General features: G+C 45.7%; 1 protein-coding gene across 1 annotated transcript in view; it reads left to right on the forward strand.

The window, feature by feature from the left end:
• Window positions 1-14,500, forward strand: part of DYRK4 (dual specificity tyrosine phosphorylation regulated kinase 4) — a 48,777-nt gene extending 34,277 nt beyond the window's left edge. The window contains exons 10-15 of the mRNA XM_043439901.1: window positions 220-301; window positions 4,584-4,756; window positions 6,858-6,918; window positions 10,565-10,694; window positions 12,923-13,098; window positions 14,256-14,500. Coding sequence (XP_043295836.1) covers window positions 220-301; window positions 4,584-4,756; window positions 6,858-6,918; window positions 10,565-10,694; window positions 12,923-13,098; window positions 14,256-14,500 — 867 coding nt within the window. The remainder of the gene's footprint in view (window positions 1-219; window positions 302-4,583; window positions 4,757-6,857; window positions 6,919-10,564; window positions 10,695-12,922; window positions 13,099-14,255) is intronic.
• Window positions 14,501-17,463: the final 2,963 nt, after the last annotated feature.

Here is a 17,463-nt window from a genome sequence, read left to right on the forward strand (position 1 = left end):
TGCAAAATAAATACTGCAGAGCAGCAAATAATGGGGCCAGACAAGAGATGTGGCCCTGGAAGCAGAAGTCAGAGGAGGGAGACTGGGGGTGGGGCATGGTTTTGGAGATGTGGGGGGAGCCCCCCTGAAGGAGGTTCCAGAAGATTGGTGGACAGTTAGGTAAATAGCGTGCCTCGGCCAACATTGTTAAAGCTTGACCTGTGTCTGTCTTCCCTCTAGGAGAATATAGTGTTGTGCCAGAAAGGCCAAGTCTCTGTTAAAGTCATTGACTTTGGATCAAGCTGTTATGAACACCAGAAAGGTAGGGCCGGGCCAGCCCCTTTGTCCCAATTTCCCCTTTGCGATTCTTTCCTTTCCTGAAACAAACAGTTCCCACACGAGGTCACCACCTGGGGTCTCCTCTGGGCTCAGCCATCACAGTTGCTGGTTTGACTTTGAACCAAGCTGGTTCACGTCTCTGAGCCTAAGTTTCTTCATCTGTAAAATGCAAAGGGTGGTTCAAATACGGTAAAGCTGCTTTGCTGCTTTCGTACTCTGTGACTCTGGAATTATCCAAAGACCTTTATCCAAATTATCTTTGGGGTCCAGAGAGCACCGGGCCTCTGAAAACTGACGGCTTCTGAAGGCTGACCCCAGCTGTCCCAAATTGAAATTTCTGGGACAGTACCTGGGAGGCTGTACTTCAGAAAACAGCCATTCTAAAGTTTGGGGTTCATGACCCTAGATTCTCCAGGTTATATATATATATAAAATAATATATATGTGTTATTATATATATGTATATAGTCATAAGAACAAATACATATACATATATATGTATATATATATTTCAAGCTAGAATCTAGAAAGCTGCCCTAGAGTATTGAATTGGCCAAAAAGTTCTTTCTTGTTTTTCCATAACATCTTACTGAAAACCTGAATGAACTTTTTGGCCAATTCATTTCTACAGCTATCACTGAACTTGATTCAAGAGTCTTTTCCTTTGGCTTTTGCCAGGTTTGTTGATGTCAAGAACACATCCATTCCACAACGTCTGCTGGGTATCTCTTGTGTGTCAGTCACTGTCTAGGGCATGTGGTGTGTGTGCTAAGTCTCCTCAGTCGTGTCCAGCTCTTTGTGACCCCATGGACTGTAGCCCACCAGGCTTCTCTGTCCATAGGGATTGCCAAGAATACTGGAGCAGGTTGCCACGCCCTCCTCCTGTATAGGGTATCAGGAACCAAAAATGAGCATTTCCTGTCCTCTGCAGGCTTACTGCCCAGTGGAGGAGAGGAAGATAAAAAGATAATGTGATGTGTACAAGGATGAGAAGTATATATATGGACTGAGCTAAGGCACATGAAAGAGGGGCTTTGGAACTAGCCTTCATGGGGGCAGGGTGAGTCAGAGGAAGTTCCCTGAAGCTGAAGGAAAGACTATTAAATGGATGTTTCCGAATATTCTCCAAAACCATTTTTGGAGATGCAAGTCCTTTATTGTTTATGTATGGAAGCCATAATAAATTCCAGCTAGAAAACATTATTCTTCCCAGAAAGAAAGAATATGCTCACCCTCCTTGGAGATGAACTCTCTGTAACCCATTACTTAAGATTTATCTTGGCTGCCAAGATGCTTAGAACTGAGTTTGTAATGATCTTACCCTCAGTTTCCAGGTGTTTTTTCCCCACTTTTATGTTTTCTGACTTCCCTTGATCTTTACTTTAACCACAAAACAGTAGAGAGAATGGATGCTCAATTAGAACTGTTTGAGTCCAAATCCCAGCTCTGCCACCTGCCGTTGAGTGACCTTGGGAATTTATTGAATCTCTGTATGCCTCAGTTTCCTCATTTTAAAATGGGTATGATAATAATACCTGCTTCAACCTAATAGTCCATCGACAGAGGAATGGATAAAGAAGATGTGGTACCTGTATACAATGGAATATTACTCAGCCATATAAAGAGAACGAAATCGAGTCATTTGTAGTGATGTGGATGGACCCAGAGCCTGTCATACAGAGAGAAGTAAGTCAGAAAGAGAAAAACAAATATCACATAATAACCCAGAAACATGGAATCTAGAAAAACAGTAGTGATGAACCTGTTTGCAGGGCAGGAATATAGATGTAGATGCAGAGGGCAAACTTGTGGACACAGCAGGGGGAAGGAGAGGGTGGGACGAATTGGGAGAGTATCACTGACATATATACGCTATTATGTGTAAAATAGACAGCTAGTGGGAAGCTTCTGCATAGCACAGGGAGCCCAGCCCAGTGCTCTGTGATGACCTGGAGGAGTGGGGCGGGGGAGGTGAGTGAGAGAGGGTCAAGAGGGAGGGGATATATGTATACATATGGCTGATTCACGTTGTACAGCAGAAACTAACACAGTGTTATAAAAGAATTATACTCCAATTGAAAACAACTAAAATAAAATAACTGTTGTAGGGTAGTTATAAGGATTCAAAGAGTTAATCCATATAAATCACTTGGAACAGTGTCTGACACATGTAAGCATCATGTGAGTATCCATTAGATTTAACTTTTTTCTCTTATTAACTTTTCATTGAGGTATAGTTGACCTTCTGTATAAGTTAGATTCAGGTGTACAACATACTGATTTGACTGTTGCCTATGTATACGAAATGATCACCGTGAGAAGTCTAGTAACCATCTGTCCCCATAAAAGTTATTGCAATATTATTGATTATATTCTATATGCTGTATATTACATCCTGTGGCTTATTTATTTCAGAAATTTTCAGACTTAAATTTGTACTTCTTGATCCCCTTCAGCTAGTTCATTCATCCCCACCCTCACCCTTCCCCTCTACTTTCCCGTCTATTTGTACTTTGATTGCAAAGTGCTTCAAGTCCATTTTGGAAGCAGACAGGGTCTAAAAGTCATTTTTGTTAGATCTTCATTTTGTTTTAAATTACAAAAATTATTACATCCTTACTGTAACCAATTCAAACAATAGAGAGATGACTGGACTTCCTCCGTGGTCCAGAGGTTAAGAACCTGCCTGTAGGGGCCTGGGTTTGTTCCCTGGTCATGGAACTAAGATCGCACGTGCCAGAACACACACACACACACACACACACACACACACACACACAAAAGCCCTGCCCTGCCCCCACCTAGGTAACCAATTAACAGCATTTGCAAAATAACTGTAGTGTCCCATTCCTTTGTCTCAGTCTTGTCAACTATAAAATCTAGGCTGCCTACAGTACTATACCTTTCATACGTCCTCCTCTGCTGAGATTTTTGTTAAGCTTTTCTTTCTATACTTTACATTATACAACACAGTGCACATACTATATTGAATATGCATGTTAAAATTATGCATTTTGCATGCTACTTTTTCAGTTCTCATACACCTCTTCCCTTGCCAAATTGCAATATTTTCAGAGCATGTCTTCCCCAGACTAATCAAACAGTTTGAAAACTTAGCTTTACATCTGCCTCACGTTTTGTTTTTTAAAAGCTCGTCTTGATATCCACGTTTGTCCTCTACATCTGTGTCTCTGTTTCTACTTTGTGAATAAGGTCACCCATACTATTTTTCTAGATTCCACATATACACGTTAATACACAATACTTCTTTGTCTCTTTCTGAGTTACTTCACTGTAAGGGGGAAGGCGGTGGGATGAATTGGGAGTTTGGGATTGACACATATAAACTATTGATACTAGGTGTAAAACAGATAACTGGCAAGAACCTACTGTATGGCACAGGGAACTCTTCTCAGCGCTCTGTGGTGCCCTACATGGGATGGAAATCCAAACAAGAGGGGGTATGTGTATATGTATAGCTGATTCATACGGACATAAAGTTGGGCAAACTTCAGGAGATAGTGAGGGACAGAGAGGCCTGGCATGCTGCAGTCCATGGGGTCTCAAAGAGCTGGACATGATTGGGCGGCTGAACAACAACATCATAGCTGCTCCACTTTGCCATGCAGCAGAAACTATCCCAGCACTGTAAAGCAACTGTACTCCAACAAGAGATCATTTAAAAAGCTTGCCTGACAAATTTGCTTCCTTAGAACAATGCCTTCTTTAGAGCTGTTTGTCAACAACTTGAGGATAACAACCCTTCATGATAATCAGGCTGCTGTGATGATGTGATGAGACAGATGTGGGATAGACTCATAAGTCATGCTTTCGCACTGTGGTGCTGGAGAAGACTCTTGAGAGTCCTTTGGATCACAGTGAGATCAAACCAGTCAATCCTAAAGTAAATCAACCCTGAATATTCAATGGAAAGACTGATGCTGAAACTGATGCTCCAATACTTTGACCACCTGATTTGAAGAGCCAACTCACTGAAAAAGATACTGATGCTGGGAAAGGTTGAAGACACAAGAGAAGGGGATGACAGAGGATGAGATGGTTGGATGACATCACCGACTCAGTGGCCATGAGTTTGGGCAGACTCCAGGAGATGGTGAAGGACAGGGAGCCTGGTTGCTGCAATCCATGTGTTGCAGGACTGAGCGACTGAACAAGAGTAGATGAGTTGTAAGTGCTGCAGATACAGGGGGCAGTGTGCTCTGGGAGGAGGTTTCCATGTGAGGTCTTTCTTCTCTCCCCCACAGTCTACACCTACGTCCAGAGCCGGTTCTACCGATCCCCAGAGGTGATCCTGGGCCATCCATACAACATGGCCATTGACATGTGGAGCCTGGGCTGCATCATGGCCGAGCTACACACGGGCTACCCGCTGTTCCCCGGGGAGAACGAGGTGGAGCAGCTGGCCTGCATCATGGAGGTGAGGGGGCCCGGCTGCCTTCCAGCCGACACCCTCGGGGCTGGTAACTTCTGTTCTCAGATGCCAGGTGGCATCTGGCTCGCTGTAGAGCCATGGCCGGCATCTGTTAACAGGGGAGGGCGGGATGTTTTGAAATTATGTACACGTTTGAGTTGACATCTAACATTTTTATCAGAAATTTAACTAGTTGCAAAGGATGTAAGTTTCAGCATATCATGATGTTTAAAATAAGACTGTTATAGCAGGCTTTCCAGGTGGCTAAGTAGTAGAAAAAAAAATTCCTCCTGCCAATACAGGAGATACAGGAAATGCAGGTTTGATCCCTGGATCGGGAAGATCCCCTGGAGGAAGAAATAGCAACCCACTCCAGTATTCTTTGCCTGGAGGATCCCATGGACAGAGGAGCCTGGTGGACTACAGTCCATGGGGTCGCAAAAGAGTTGGACACAACTTAGCAACTAAACAACTTTCCTATATATTCAAAAGAATCTAAAAACCAGACTGACACAACACCCAACAAAATCTATATACTGTTCAGTCATTAGTTATAATCTTAACTTTCTGGAAAGAATATCTCCCAGTGAAAAGGTTTTACCAAGACTCTCATATAAGCATGTATTATGCCTGCTCTTCTCTTACTTAAAGGCATCTTGTTATGAAGCCAAATTAGACAATAGAGGAACCTGGTGGGCTACAGTCTATGGGGCTGCAAAGATTCAGATGCAACTGAGTGACTAACACTTTATTTTTCTTTTCACTATGAAGCCAAGTTAGACAGCACAGGAAAAAGTAATCCCCCAAAGTAGAAATTTCACATTTTAGGATTTTCCCAATGATATTTTGACTGTGAACAAAGGTATAGCTAATTTATTACGTCTACCTGTTTATCTATCCTTCCATCCCAAATTTGTATTTTCTAGATTTTATTAAAGATGGTTGGAGAGACACATATAGCTTTGAGAATTAAGAAAGAGATTCATCTCGTGCTTGAAACTAAGAATAGAGTATTCAAATGCTTTAGGTATTAGTGCTATGATGATAGCCACAGTGGGATGAACACCACCCTGGAAATCAGTAAACCTGCAAGCTGCTACTCTTTCTCTTTGACAATTCACTTCCATGCTGTGGGTCTCTGTAAAGTGAGGTGACCAGAGTCCATGGCTTCTGAGGCTGATGATGGATGATTTAATGAAGCATCCCTGAGCCAATCATCTTCCAGTTCCCAGGAGAATTGGGGAGGGGGCAACAGATCCAAGTGGAGGTTCCCACTGCCCTAGAACTGATTCAGCTTCCTCTTGATCTCAAGCCGAGGAGCACAAGGGAAGGAACATGGCTGGGAACCAGGCGGCAGAGCCAGGAACCTGGGCTGTTGGGGACACCCTTGGTCTCTCTCCATGCAGCCCCGTAGGCTGCTGTGCAGATAAGGTGACCAGGCAGGCGCTGCTCTTTGCTTTTCAGAAGTCATCCTGTGGCCTGATGTCCGTCTGGTGGTCTTCATCCGCTCTTCCTCCCCTTCCCTTTGATGCTCCGAGCTGGCAGCTGTCACCCCGTCCACGGGTGGTGCGAGCTGCCCTGGTTTACTCGCTCTGGCAGTGAGAGCTGGCGGCCACATCGAGTGCGCACCTGGCTCGTGCTAATGCCTGTTTAGGGTAACGTGGGCAATGCTGATCGAGTCTCAGGACACTGGAACGGCCCTGGATTAGGAGTCGAGCCTCCGGCTGTGGTCCTGCTCCACCACTGGCTTGAGGTCATCCTTTCATGCTGCTGTTTGTTGTTTACTCACTCAGTCCTGTCTGACCCTTTGCGTCCCCATGAGCTCTAGCCCACCAGGCTTCTCTGCCCACGGGATTTCCCAGGCAAGCATATTGGAGTGGGTTGTCATTTCCTCCTCCAGGAAATCTACTTGACCCAGAGATCGAACCTGTGTCTTCTGCATTGGCAGGCTGATTCTTTACCGCTGAGCCACCAGGGAAGCCTTATTAACTTCACATCTCAGGTCCTTGTCTGGAGAAGCCAGTTTGGCCCAAGTCCCCCCCGGTTCCAACAGTCTTGGCAAGTGTGACCCTAGGAGGGTGAATCTACCGCTTTGCCCTTATTGCAGGTGCTGGGCCTGCCACCAACCCGCTTCATCCAGACGGCCTCCAGGAGACAGATGTTCTTTGGTGAGTCCTGGGTCTGACTCTCTTTTTACCACGGTGGCTGATAAGATTCCCTAGCCCTTGAAGACACCTTCCATGCCCTACACCCCATGCGATGCTCTTCCTCTGGCTCCATCCCAAAGGGCAGGCTGTGCTTAGAGGTTTCATTCAGAAAAGTGAAAAGATGCTGAGAATGGTACCAGGTGTGTGATGGAGGTGGGTGGGGAAGTCATACCAGGAATGAGGTCTTGGCAGGTGCCTGAGTGACCAGATTCCTGCTTAGAAGATTCATCAAAGCTTAGAACTCTATGCTCTTTTATAAAGTCTCCCCACCTCCCCTCGCAGCTTGCCTGCCCACTCACATGATGCACTATGAAGGGAAATCAAAGAGCAGAAGAGTCCTCGCAAGAACAGTGGAAAATTCCATCATTCCATTCCATCATTAATGGAGCCCTATTCTTTCCTGCTGAAATTCTCTTAATTGCCCAGTCCCTTACTGTTCCAGGTTCACTGCGACTTCGCTATAAAACGAATAAGCAAGGGCTGCCAGAACAGCTTTGCTGTGGATATGCGATGACTTGTCAGTTTTGTGCAGGATATCTGCCTAATTGCTGGAATTCAGCCTCATCCACAGCCCCTAGGCTGCCCCCCGTCACAGTTCCCAGGCTCTGGAGTTTAGGCGTCTCTGCCCTTTCAGCCAAGTCGTGCTGAGCAGGACAGACAGGTGAATGAATGAGGTGCAACTGAGGCAGGGCTCTGGGCCACTCTGAACCAGAAGGTGACCCAGTCCCAGGGCTACGATCCCGTTCCTAAGGGATTCCCATGGAGCAAAAGCCACAGCGGCCCTAGTGACAGCCGAGAGGAGTGAAGCCAGGTGTGAGGGAAGGGGGCTCCTTGAAGGGACTCCCCACCATCTGAATGACACATCTTGTCCCATCAATAGCACAGTCAAAAGAACACTGCCCTGCGGGATCCTCCTGGACAAAAAGGCTGCAGTTGTGTCAATGATCAGTCCATGCATATTGGTTCAGCCACGTGGGGGTTAAAATGTAGTCTGTTTCTATAACATTTGGTGAAAAGGCCATGGCCCTGAGCCCCTGCCACAGCCACAGGTTCTCTGGCATCTCTCCCAGCACTCCTTGGAGCCCACAAGCCAGAAACTAAAAGTTTAAGGTCTGGCAAGGAAGAGCCCTCCAGGATCCCCCTCCAATGCCAAAGCTGTCATCCACTCTGATTGGTTGGTCCTGCGCCATCCCAATGGTTACATCTTTTAAACGTCAGCATGTAATCATGGCCAGAGGCGTAAAGACTGCCTCTCTGAGTAGGGTCAGTGTTGGTGTCCCAGCTGCTTAGGGAAGTGCCCACAGGCTAGATCTTCTTTGAAAGTAGTCTGATGAAAGCAGACCTTCCTTCTTTGAAAGAAGGTCTGGCTGACTCACTGGTGTAACTTATGTACAAGGCGACAGAACTGGTTGTTTGACCCCAAATATACTTTTCCCATTCACCACTTTTAACAGCCTTTTGGATGTCGAAGGATTTTAGGGAAAGATGAGTAGGCACATGCTGTTCCCTCCTGCTTGACAAAGACATTGTGGGGAGAGTCACCTCTCAAACCTATAACCCTGAACTCAGGAGATTGTATTTGGGGGAATCAAAGGGAAGGGAATAGAGGGTATTTTGGTAAGAGGATAGCAGAGGCTCACACATGTCCGGTTCATCAAGAACCTGACTTTTACCATCAGCACCAGGCTTCAGAATGAGTGATGTGGTTTTGGTAGCAGCATCATGCATCTTGCCTTCCCACGCAAGAAAGGACTTTATTGGGAGCCGCATCTTCTTCTGTGCTTCCTAAACTTTATCTGATTATAAGAATCATCTGGGTTCTTGGAAACAGTGATAATTCCCATCATCCTCCTATGATATGGTGGCTTTGAGTTGGGAGTCAGGAATCTGTATGTTTTTACAGCAGCTTAAGATGAGGCGAGTTTGGGAAACACTATGCCGACTTCAGATCTTATCTCTCAGGCTGTCAACAGGTCCTCGAACGCCCCAGCCACTCCAGGTTAATATCTCTAATTAGCAGCAAAGTGATGTTGCTTCAAGGATAGCAAGAGATGTGGGTGGTCCAGGCAGCAAGAAGGAGATGGGGAGGATAATGAGGTAATGGAGAAGAGAGAGGTGGGAAAAACTTTGTACAAGAAAAGCAGTTACATAAGGATGACTGTAGGGTTTGTGTTGTTGTAAGCCTGTGAGTCTGATTCTTCTTTGATCATCTGTGAAAAAACAGCATAGGATAAGGTTGGAACCTGGTGCTACAGTCAAAAGGAAAGTGGAGATCTGATGAGATGGTTGGATGGCATTACCAACTCAATGGATGTGAGTTTGAGGAAATTGCAAAAGATGGTGAAGGACAGGGAAGCCTGGTGTGCTGCAGTCCATAGGGTCACAAAGTCAGACACCACTGAGTGACTAAACAACAACAAAAACAGGGCTCCTGCCCTAAGCAGTACCCCCAGCCCATTTGTATCTGTATAAACACATAGAGATACCCATGTGTGTATACACACAAACACACATTTGTGGGCTTTTCCAGGAATTCAGTAAAAAGAGCAGGTGTTCTGTTGGACACACTGCACATTGCATGGATTGCATAATTGGAAACACTTCACTGTGTACCTTTCATTGTATGAACCCCACTGAGTTGTGAGAATTCCATGGAATGTGTCAATTGTGTGTGTGTGTGTGTGTGTTTATATATCCACCCTTTTACATGCATGTTTGTAAGGTGTGAGCATACATGGTCATCTTTCTGAACACTCTCACTGGCGGATGTCCAAACGAGTGGTCTCACCTGCAAAGCACTGCACTAGGTGTTCGCAGGCCACCTTTGGAGCTGTCTCCAGGGCCTCTTTTCAGCAACGACAGATCATACATTTGGTGAGGGCTTTAGAAACAGTGGAAATGGCTCAAGAAAGGCATTCTAAGCTGTGTCTTAAGTCACCAGTCAAGTTTGACCATTGCAATTATGGACAAAATGTTGACATGACTGTAAAAAAAAAAAAAAAAGAAATGAAATCAATTTGCTTGTGTGGTTTGTACATGAGTTCTAAGAGCAAATTCCTTCTCCTAAAATGACTTTCTTGTTATTCCCCATGGATGTCCCAAATTCTCACATTTTGGGGTAAGTGAAGGAAGGAGCAGGGGCAGAGATAAGCCAAGAATGGACAGTATCCTTTTTGCTCAGAGCTGAATGTTTCTGTCATTTCATATTTACTTTTAAATTTTTTAAATTATTTTATTGTTATTGTTATCATCACCATCATCATTATTATCATCATAATCATTATTTTACATTGGTTGAGGTTAAATCATTGAAATCATTTAATTGATTCTGGGAGGAGGTGGTGGGAAGGAGGCTTAGAACACATGGAGTAGGAGGAAACATTTGTAAATTGTGTTCATTGGATTGGTTTACACGTGGTTATTTCAGACTGACTGGGGCTTTAGGATGTGTTTGTGTGGGGGTTGGTGGGGGAGGGGGCGGTGTGGGACGGAGCAGGGGAAGGCTGCAGAGACCACGCGAAGAAGCAGCCCGGTTGAGTGAGGAGCTGTGACGTGATCAGTGGGTATTTACACCTGGAACTAAACACAGAATGTTGTATCTCTAAAGATTCCAAAGGTTTTCCTAAAAATATAACCAACAACAGGGGGAAAAAGAGATACCCGGATTCCAAGGATCTCACCATGTTGCTGAAAACCTACGACACCAGCTTCCTGGACTTTCTCAGAAGGTGTTTGGTGTGAGTTTGTCAGGGTGTCTTTGATTCTGGGGTTTCCTCGTCAATTCTGTCCTTTCCCACACATTTGCGGGTGAAAGTCTGGGAGGCAGTGATGACAGCACAATGAACATGGACCTTAGAGCTTCAGGGTCTACAAGGTGCTTCCCCATCCATTGCCCGATCAGACTGCATCCACCCACCCGTTGTCCTGTGCGATCGGTGGGGCAGAGGACTTGTTCTGTTTTGAAACACAGAGGCTGAGGCTCAGAGAGATTAAGTGATTGCCCTGGAGTACACAGCGTGTAGGTTGAGCTTTCTTGCTTCCTTGGCCTGACTGTCTGGCAGCGAGGTTGTAGGCACGTCCTCAGTGTCTCCTGTTTCATGAACTGAAGCCAAGGTCTTCACGGAGCCTGTTGTAACTGAATCCACACCCAATATAAGCTGGTTTTAGCACCCTCCCTGGAGAAGGCAATGGTACCCCACTCCAGCATTCTTGCCTGGAAAATCCCATGGACAGGGGAGCCTGGTGGGCTGCAGTCCATGGGGTCGCTAAGAATCGGACACGACTGAGCGACTTCACTTTCACTTTTCACTTTCATGCATTGGAGAAGGAAATGGCAACCCACTCCAGTGTTCTTGCCTGGAGAATCCCAGGGACAGGGGAGCCGGGTGGGCTGCTGTCTATGGGGTCGCACAGAGTCGGACACAACTGAAGCGACTTAGCAGCAGCAGCAGCAGCGCCCTCCCCACCCATTCCCCTAGGATTTAGAATTTAAATCCTCTCATGAGGGAATTAGGGAAAGGGTGATCTATAAAACATTTAATATGTACAGTTTTTTAGTATCTATAGGCATATTTTGAACCTTAGAAAGTAGTTACTTCTGTACTTCAGTCAAGTCATAGGGAAAAAAAAAAACAGCACACAAATCATTTTAGAACAGGACCTAGTTTAGAAGATATTTAGAAAGTACTAGCTATTGTCACTGTTTTCTTAAAAAGTTTTTACTTACTTGGCTGCTCCAGGTCTTAGTTGTGGCACGTGGGATCTTTGATCTTCATAGACCATGCAGCATCTTTCAGTTGTGGCATGTGGGCTCTAGGGATGGACCAGGGATCGAACCCAGGCCCCCTGCCTTGGGAGTGTGGAATCCTAACTACAGGACCCCCAGGAAAGATCCCTATTGTCACTATTTTTAAGGAGGTTGAGACTTCCCTGGTGGTCCAGTGGTCAGGACTCTTCGCTTCCCATGCATGGGGTGCAGGTTCAATCCCTGTTTAGGGAACTAAGATCTCACATGCTGTGTGGTGCGGCCAAAAAATAAAAATTAAAAAAGAACTTTAAAGATTATAAGAAAAGGTTCCTGAGAAGTGAGTCTCGGCTCAATCAAAATGAAGGACTTTTAAAAAACTGGAGTTTTCAAAAGTTAGAATAGCTAGTTCTGTGAGTTAGTGCCTTGTCGCTAAAATTACTCAAGAAAGTCGAGATGACTCTGTGGTGGGTGTTCTGTCACATATATTTTGTTACTACATTAGAAGTTTGGATTATCACCAAGTCCCCCTTACAATCTTAATATTCTAGCATTCTTTAATTTCCTTGTGATGTATTTGGAGGTCCAAATTCCATAGTTTGGGAATAGCAATTAAGTATCTTTTCATTTTGGTGTTCTTAGTATATTAAATCCTGAAGTCCATTGGTTTAGATGTTCTATACTATTTCTTGTAAGGGAATTGCTAGGAACTCTGGAAGCCTTGGGCTCTGAGATTTTCCTTGGCTTGTCATACACATTTTCTAAAAAGATCACGTCTACTTGTTGCTTCCAGGTACTTCAAAATGAGGGCTTCCCTCGTGGCTCAGCAGTAAAGAATCTGCCTGCAATGCAGGAGACCTGGGTTCAGTACTTGGGTCCTGGGTTCAGTCCTTCAGTCCCTCCTCCTCTGGAGGAGGGCATGGCAACCCACTCCAGTATTCTTGTCTGGAGAACTCCATGGACAGAGGAGCCTGATGGGCTATAGTCACACACTATAAGTCACACACACAAAGAGTCACACACACACACAGACGCACACTTTAACACTGTATGTCATAATCTCTGTTCTGTGATATCTCTGAGTTACAACATAGCTTAAATGGGTTCTGTAAAAATGAACCATCTTTATATTTTATGTTCTTTATTGGGGTCTTTGAGAGTATTTCATTATTAAAAAGGGAAGTAGAACCCTAACTGGTCCTGGGCCTTGTTGGTGTGTAGCTGGGAGCCCTCTCGTCGCATGACCCCTGACCAGGCGCTCAAGCATGCTTGGATTCATGAGCCTCGGAACCTCAAAGCTCAGCCCAGGCTTCAGACCTTGAGGAAAACGAGTCTCTGTTTCCCCTCTGAGTCCAGGAAGGACAAAGTTCAAGCACAGCGTCACTTGGACAAAAAAGGTACAGCCCCTCGAGTAGCTCATTCTGTCTTCATAATCCCAGGGAGTCAGGTGGCTCTGGAGAACCCCATGTCAATTTCTCTGAGCTCAGCGTTGATTAATTACTGTGGTTTCATCACAACCAGCTAGACATTTCTTTTTTTTTTTTTTTAAAGATTTTTTGGTGTGGACCGTTTATTTTCGTTATTGAATTTGTTACAACATTGCTTGCTTCTTCTTTTCTTCTTTTTTTTTATGTGTTGAATTTTGGCTGCAAGGCATGTGGGATCCTAGCTCCCCAACCGGGAGTCTAACCCGCAGCCCCTGCACTGGGAGGCAAAGTCCTAACCACTGGACCTCCAGTGGCAGTCCTGGCCTGCCATTTCTTCATTTGGGGATTTTCCTCTTTCAAGAAACTTGCTTGTGGCTGGGTTCTCCTTTTTTTCCCCCTCTCATCATTAGGAATTTCCATTTTTCTCCTATCTTCAATTCTCTTTCCTCTCCGTTTCTTTCAGTCTGTCCTCCTGTGCGTGCCCTGCCCTATTGATTTTTTACCAGACAGATTACAAAATTATGCAAATATCTTTTATATGCAATATAACCTTGGGGTTATGTACTTGATCACTGGAGTCAGGATATCTGGGATAAATTCTGGCCCCACCACTCACCAGGAGTGAGCCCTTAGGCAATTTACTTAACCTCTCTGTTCCTCGGTTTGTCCATTCATGAGAATGAGAGTAAGGCTGATTCTGTCTAGCTGCAGCACAGAGTGAAGGAATCAGTAACTGTCAAGTGCTTAGAATGATGGGCGCCTCCTATGGCTCAGTGGTAAAGAATCCACCTGCGGGAGATGCAGGAGACCCGGGTTTGATCCCTGGGTCGGGAAGCTCCCCTGGAGAAGGGCATGGCACCCCACTCCAGTATTCTTACCTGGAGAATCCCATGGACAGAGGAGCCTGGCAGGCTACAGTCCATGAGGTTGCATAGAGTCAGACAGAACTGAGCGACTAAGCACGCATGCTTAGAAGGATGTCTGGCACGTAGAATGTGCTTTACAAATGAACCATTTTTGTATCGTTACCACCAGGATTTCCCAGAAGTGATTTAGAACCTGTTGGACAGTTAGAACATAACTCACGTTTGAACACTTACTTGTTCCCGCTGTCTTCTCCTTGGCAGATGTGGTCCTCCAAGTAGAGGCTAAAGACAAAATCAAAGATGGCGCCACCAAGCAGGATGAGAATCCAGGCAATCAGCGAGGCTCTGGCCAGCACACAGCCGAGGTGATCCAGCTGCCTCATCTGGCAGAAGCTTCCGGAAAGCCAGAGGTGGCTGTTGGGCCAGCGGAGCCCAAGACCTCCGCGGGACAACAGAACAAAAAGCCCTCCCCCAAGAACACAAACGCTTTACCACCTATTGTGTGACCTGAGCGGAGGGCGTGTCTGCTCTTTTCCCTGATTTGTATTAGAGACAGCTCTTATATTGTACAATACTTAAGATGGTTTTTTTTTTTTTTTAACCCATAAAGGTTTGTTTAAGAAAAAAAAAAAAAAGGACCTCCATACACCTGGCCGATTGGCATGATTTCTGTGATGAGGGATTGGAAAGAATGTCCTTGCACCCAGGCTTCTTCCTTATGCCCTTAACCAAATAAACAACGGGTGCATGGGGTAGGGTGGGGATTCGGCGGCGGTGGGGATGTTACTGACCAGAGTTCTTGGCCCTCCCCAATAACTAGAAATTGACTAGAGGCCAGAGAGGAAATTCAGGCAAAGTTTTATTGGGGTCCCTGCTGCTGGAGTGGGGAGCGAGAACAAACAGCAGGTTCCCTTGCTCACTCCCTGGGTGAAGGGAGCTGGTTCCTTAAGTGTGGGGTAAGGGTACAGGGCATGGGTGTGTCCAGGGTTTGGGCTGGAGGAGTGGCTTGCCCATCTCTTAGGTGGTGGTGTGTGCAGGGGACATGCTCAGTACCCTGTTTTTGCTCCTGACCCCCTGGTTTGGCTTCAGGCTCTTCAGTGGATTTGTTGGTCTCTTTGTATCTTTTGGGTCCAGAATTTGCCCCCAACTTCACATACACATGGTTATTTTTCATCCCATACAGTTTCTTTGTATCTTGTTGCTGGAGGAGAGGTGTATCCATGTGCAAGCACTGCAGCTAAGGGTCCCAGGTCCCTTAGGGAGACAGTTAAGTACTCAGTGTTACAGCATCACTAGTAAAAGTGAAAGTGTTAGTTGCTCAGTCATGTCTGACTCTCTGTGACCCCATGGACGATACCCACCAGGCTCCTCTGTCCATGGGATTCTTTAGGCTCCTCAGTCCAATACTGGAGTGGGTTGCCATTTTCTTCTCCAGGGGATCTTCCCGACCCAGGGATTGAACCTGGGTATCCTGCATTGCAGGGAGATTCTTTACTGTCTGAGTCACCAGGGGAGCATCACTAAGAGTACTAAAAGAACAGCATCATTAAGAGAACTCTAAATAATAATAAACTTTTCCCCTCTTGCCCGAGTTAACCTATGCCAGTTAGAATTCTGGTCTGGGAATGACCGAAGCCAAGTTCCAACTCGTTTAAACAACAGGGCATTTATTGGTTTTCATGACTGGGGAATCCAGATGGGTAGATGGAGACACAGCAGGATCTAGGAATTCAGACAAGATCATGGAGCTCAGACACTCTCGCCCCCTCTTAGTCTTGCTTCGTTGATGGTTGACTTCATTCTGAAGAGAAGCTCTGCCCAGGAGTTAAGATGACCACTATCATCCCATCAAAAGTAGCAGTCATCCTGCTAGTAGGAAAGTCTCAGAAGTAATTGGGTTTGAATCCATCACTGCGTCTGAGATATTGGGGTCCTCCAGTTGGCCAGCCAGGATTACAAGCCCGCAGTGTGGGGGTGGCAATGCCATGACTGAGGCTTCTCTAAGACCACGTGGGTAGGGGATGACAGGTTTCCTGAAGGCTGGAAGATGAGCAAACTACAGGATGTGTCCACTCATCCACCACCTGCCCTTCTAGTCTGCCAACGTGAACTCATAGTCTGTATATGGTTGTAATTACAGTACAGATAAATGTGTGCAAAAGAAAACACACGATCATAACATCATAAACAACCTGGGATATATACCTGGCTTCATAGTTTTCATTTTAATCACTGTGCAATCGTCCATGAAGGGAGACATTGGGTGATTGAAGCCATTGGGTTTGGGTGAGATCATCTGGGGAGGATGATTGAGAACAGTGGTGGGTCAAGAGGGTCAAATCCTGGGATAGAAAAACATGTAAGGGGTCGAGTAGAGCCCCAGAGAGATGCAGAAAAATAGGAAACCTAGAAATCAGAGGAGGAGGAAGTTTCTAGAAGGAAGGATGGAGAATGTAAAATTGCTGGAGAACATATAATTCAGAAAGTGCTTCTAAGGTGGGGTGATATGGACATTAAGTCAGAGCAGTGTCCTAACAGGTGACTTGTCCCACGTCCTCTAGCTGGAGAGGTACAGGACTGGCCACTGAACTCAGGTCCTCTGGACCTTTTCGGACCCCGAGAGTCTACAACCAAGGATAAAGGTGAGATGGACAGTTCTGGGGAGATAGGACAAGAAGTCAGGTCCTGGCAGCCTAATTTAAAGGATTCAGATTGGATATTGAAAAATACATACATGGTTACAAAGGGCTGAAATAACTCTTGACAAACTGTGGCTTATTTAGGGACCCCTTTAAAGCAGGCAAGTCACAAGTCACTGATGGGTCAATGGGAAGTGCATATCCATAGACGACAGGCCCACCAGTGTTTGGCTGGGCGCTCAGGCAGGCAGTACTTTTACTCTGCCAGCCATTGGGCTCTTTTGAGAGAGTCTTCTTGAGACTGCTTCACCTTGTCCCACTGGGGCTTCCCAGGTCTCAAACCGACTAATTGGAAAAGACCCTGATGCTGGGAAAGATTGAAGGCGGGAGGAGAAGGGGACAAACAGGATGAGATGGTTGGATGGCATCACTGACTCAATGGACGTGAGTTTAGGTAAACTCCTGGAGTTGGCGATGGACGGGGAGGCCTGGCGTACTGCAGTCCATGGGGTTGCAAAGAGTCGGACATGACTGAGCAACTGAACTGACTGAGGTCTCACTAGTAGTAAGGAACTGGCCTGCAAACGCAGGAGACATGATGAGATGTGGGTTCGATCCCTGGGTTGGGAAGGTCCCCTGGAGTAGGAAATGGCAACCCACTCTGGGATTCTTGCCTGGGAAATCCCATGGACAGAGAAGCCTGGTGGGCTATATGTGATTGCAAGAGTCAGATATGACTGTAGTGACTTAGCATGCATGCAATAGGTTAAATAATAAAGGACAGTCTCCTTGAATTGACTCTCCTTGAAGAGTCAATTTTCCTTAATTGA

The sequence above is a fragment of the Cervus canadensis genome, chromosome 21 (genome assembly GCF_019320065.1).
Source record: "Cervus canadensis isolate Bull #8, Minnesota chromosome 21, ASM1932006v1, whole genome shotgun sequence".
NCBI lineage: Eukaryota > Metazoa > Chordata > Mammalia > Artiodactyla > Cervidae > Cervus > Cervus canadensis.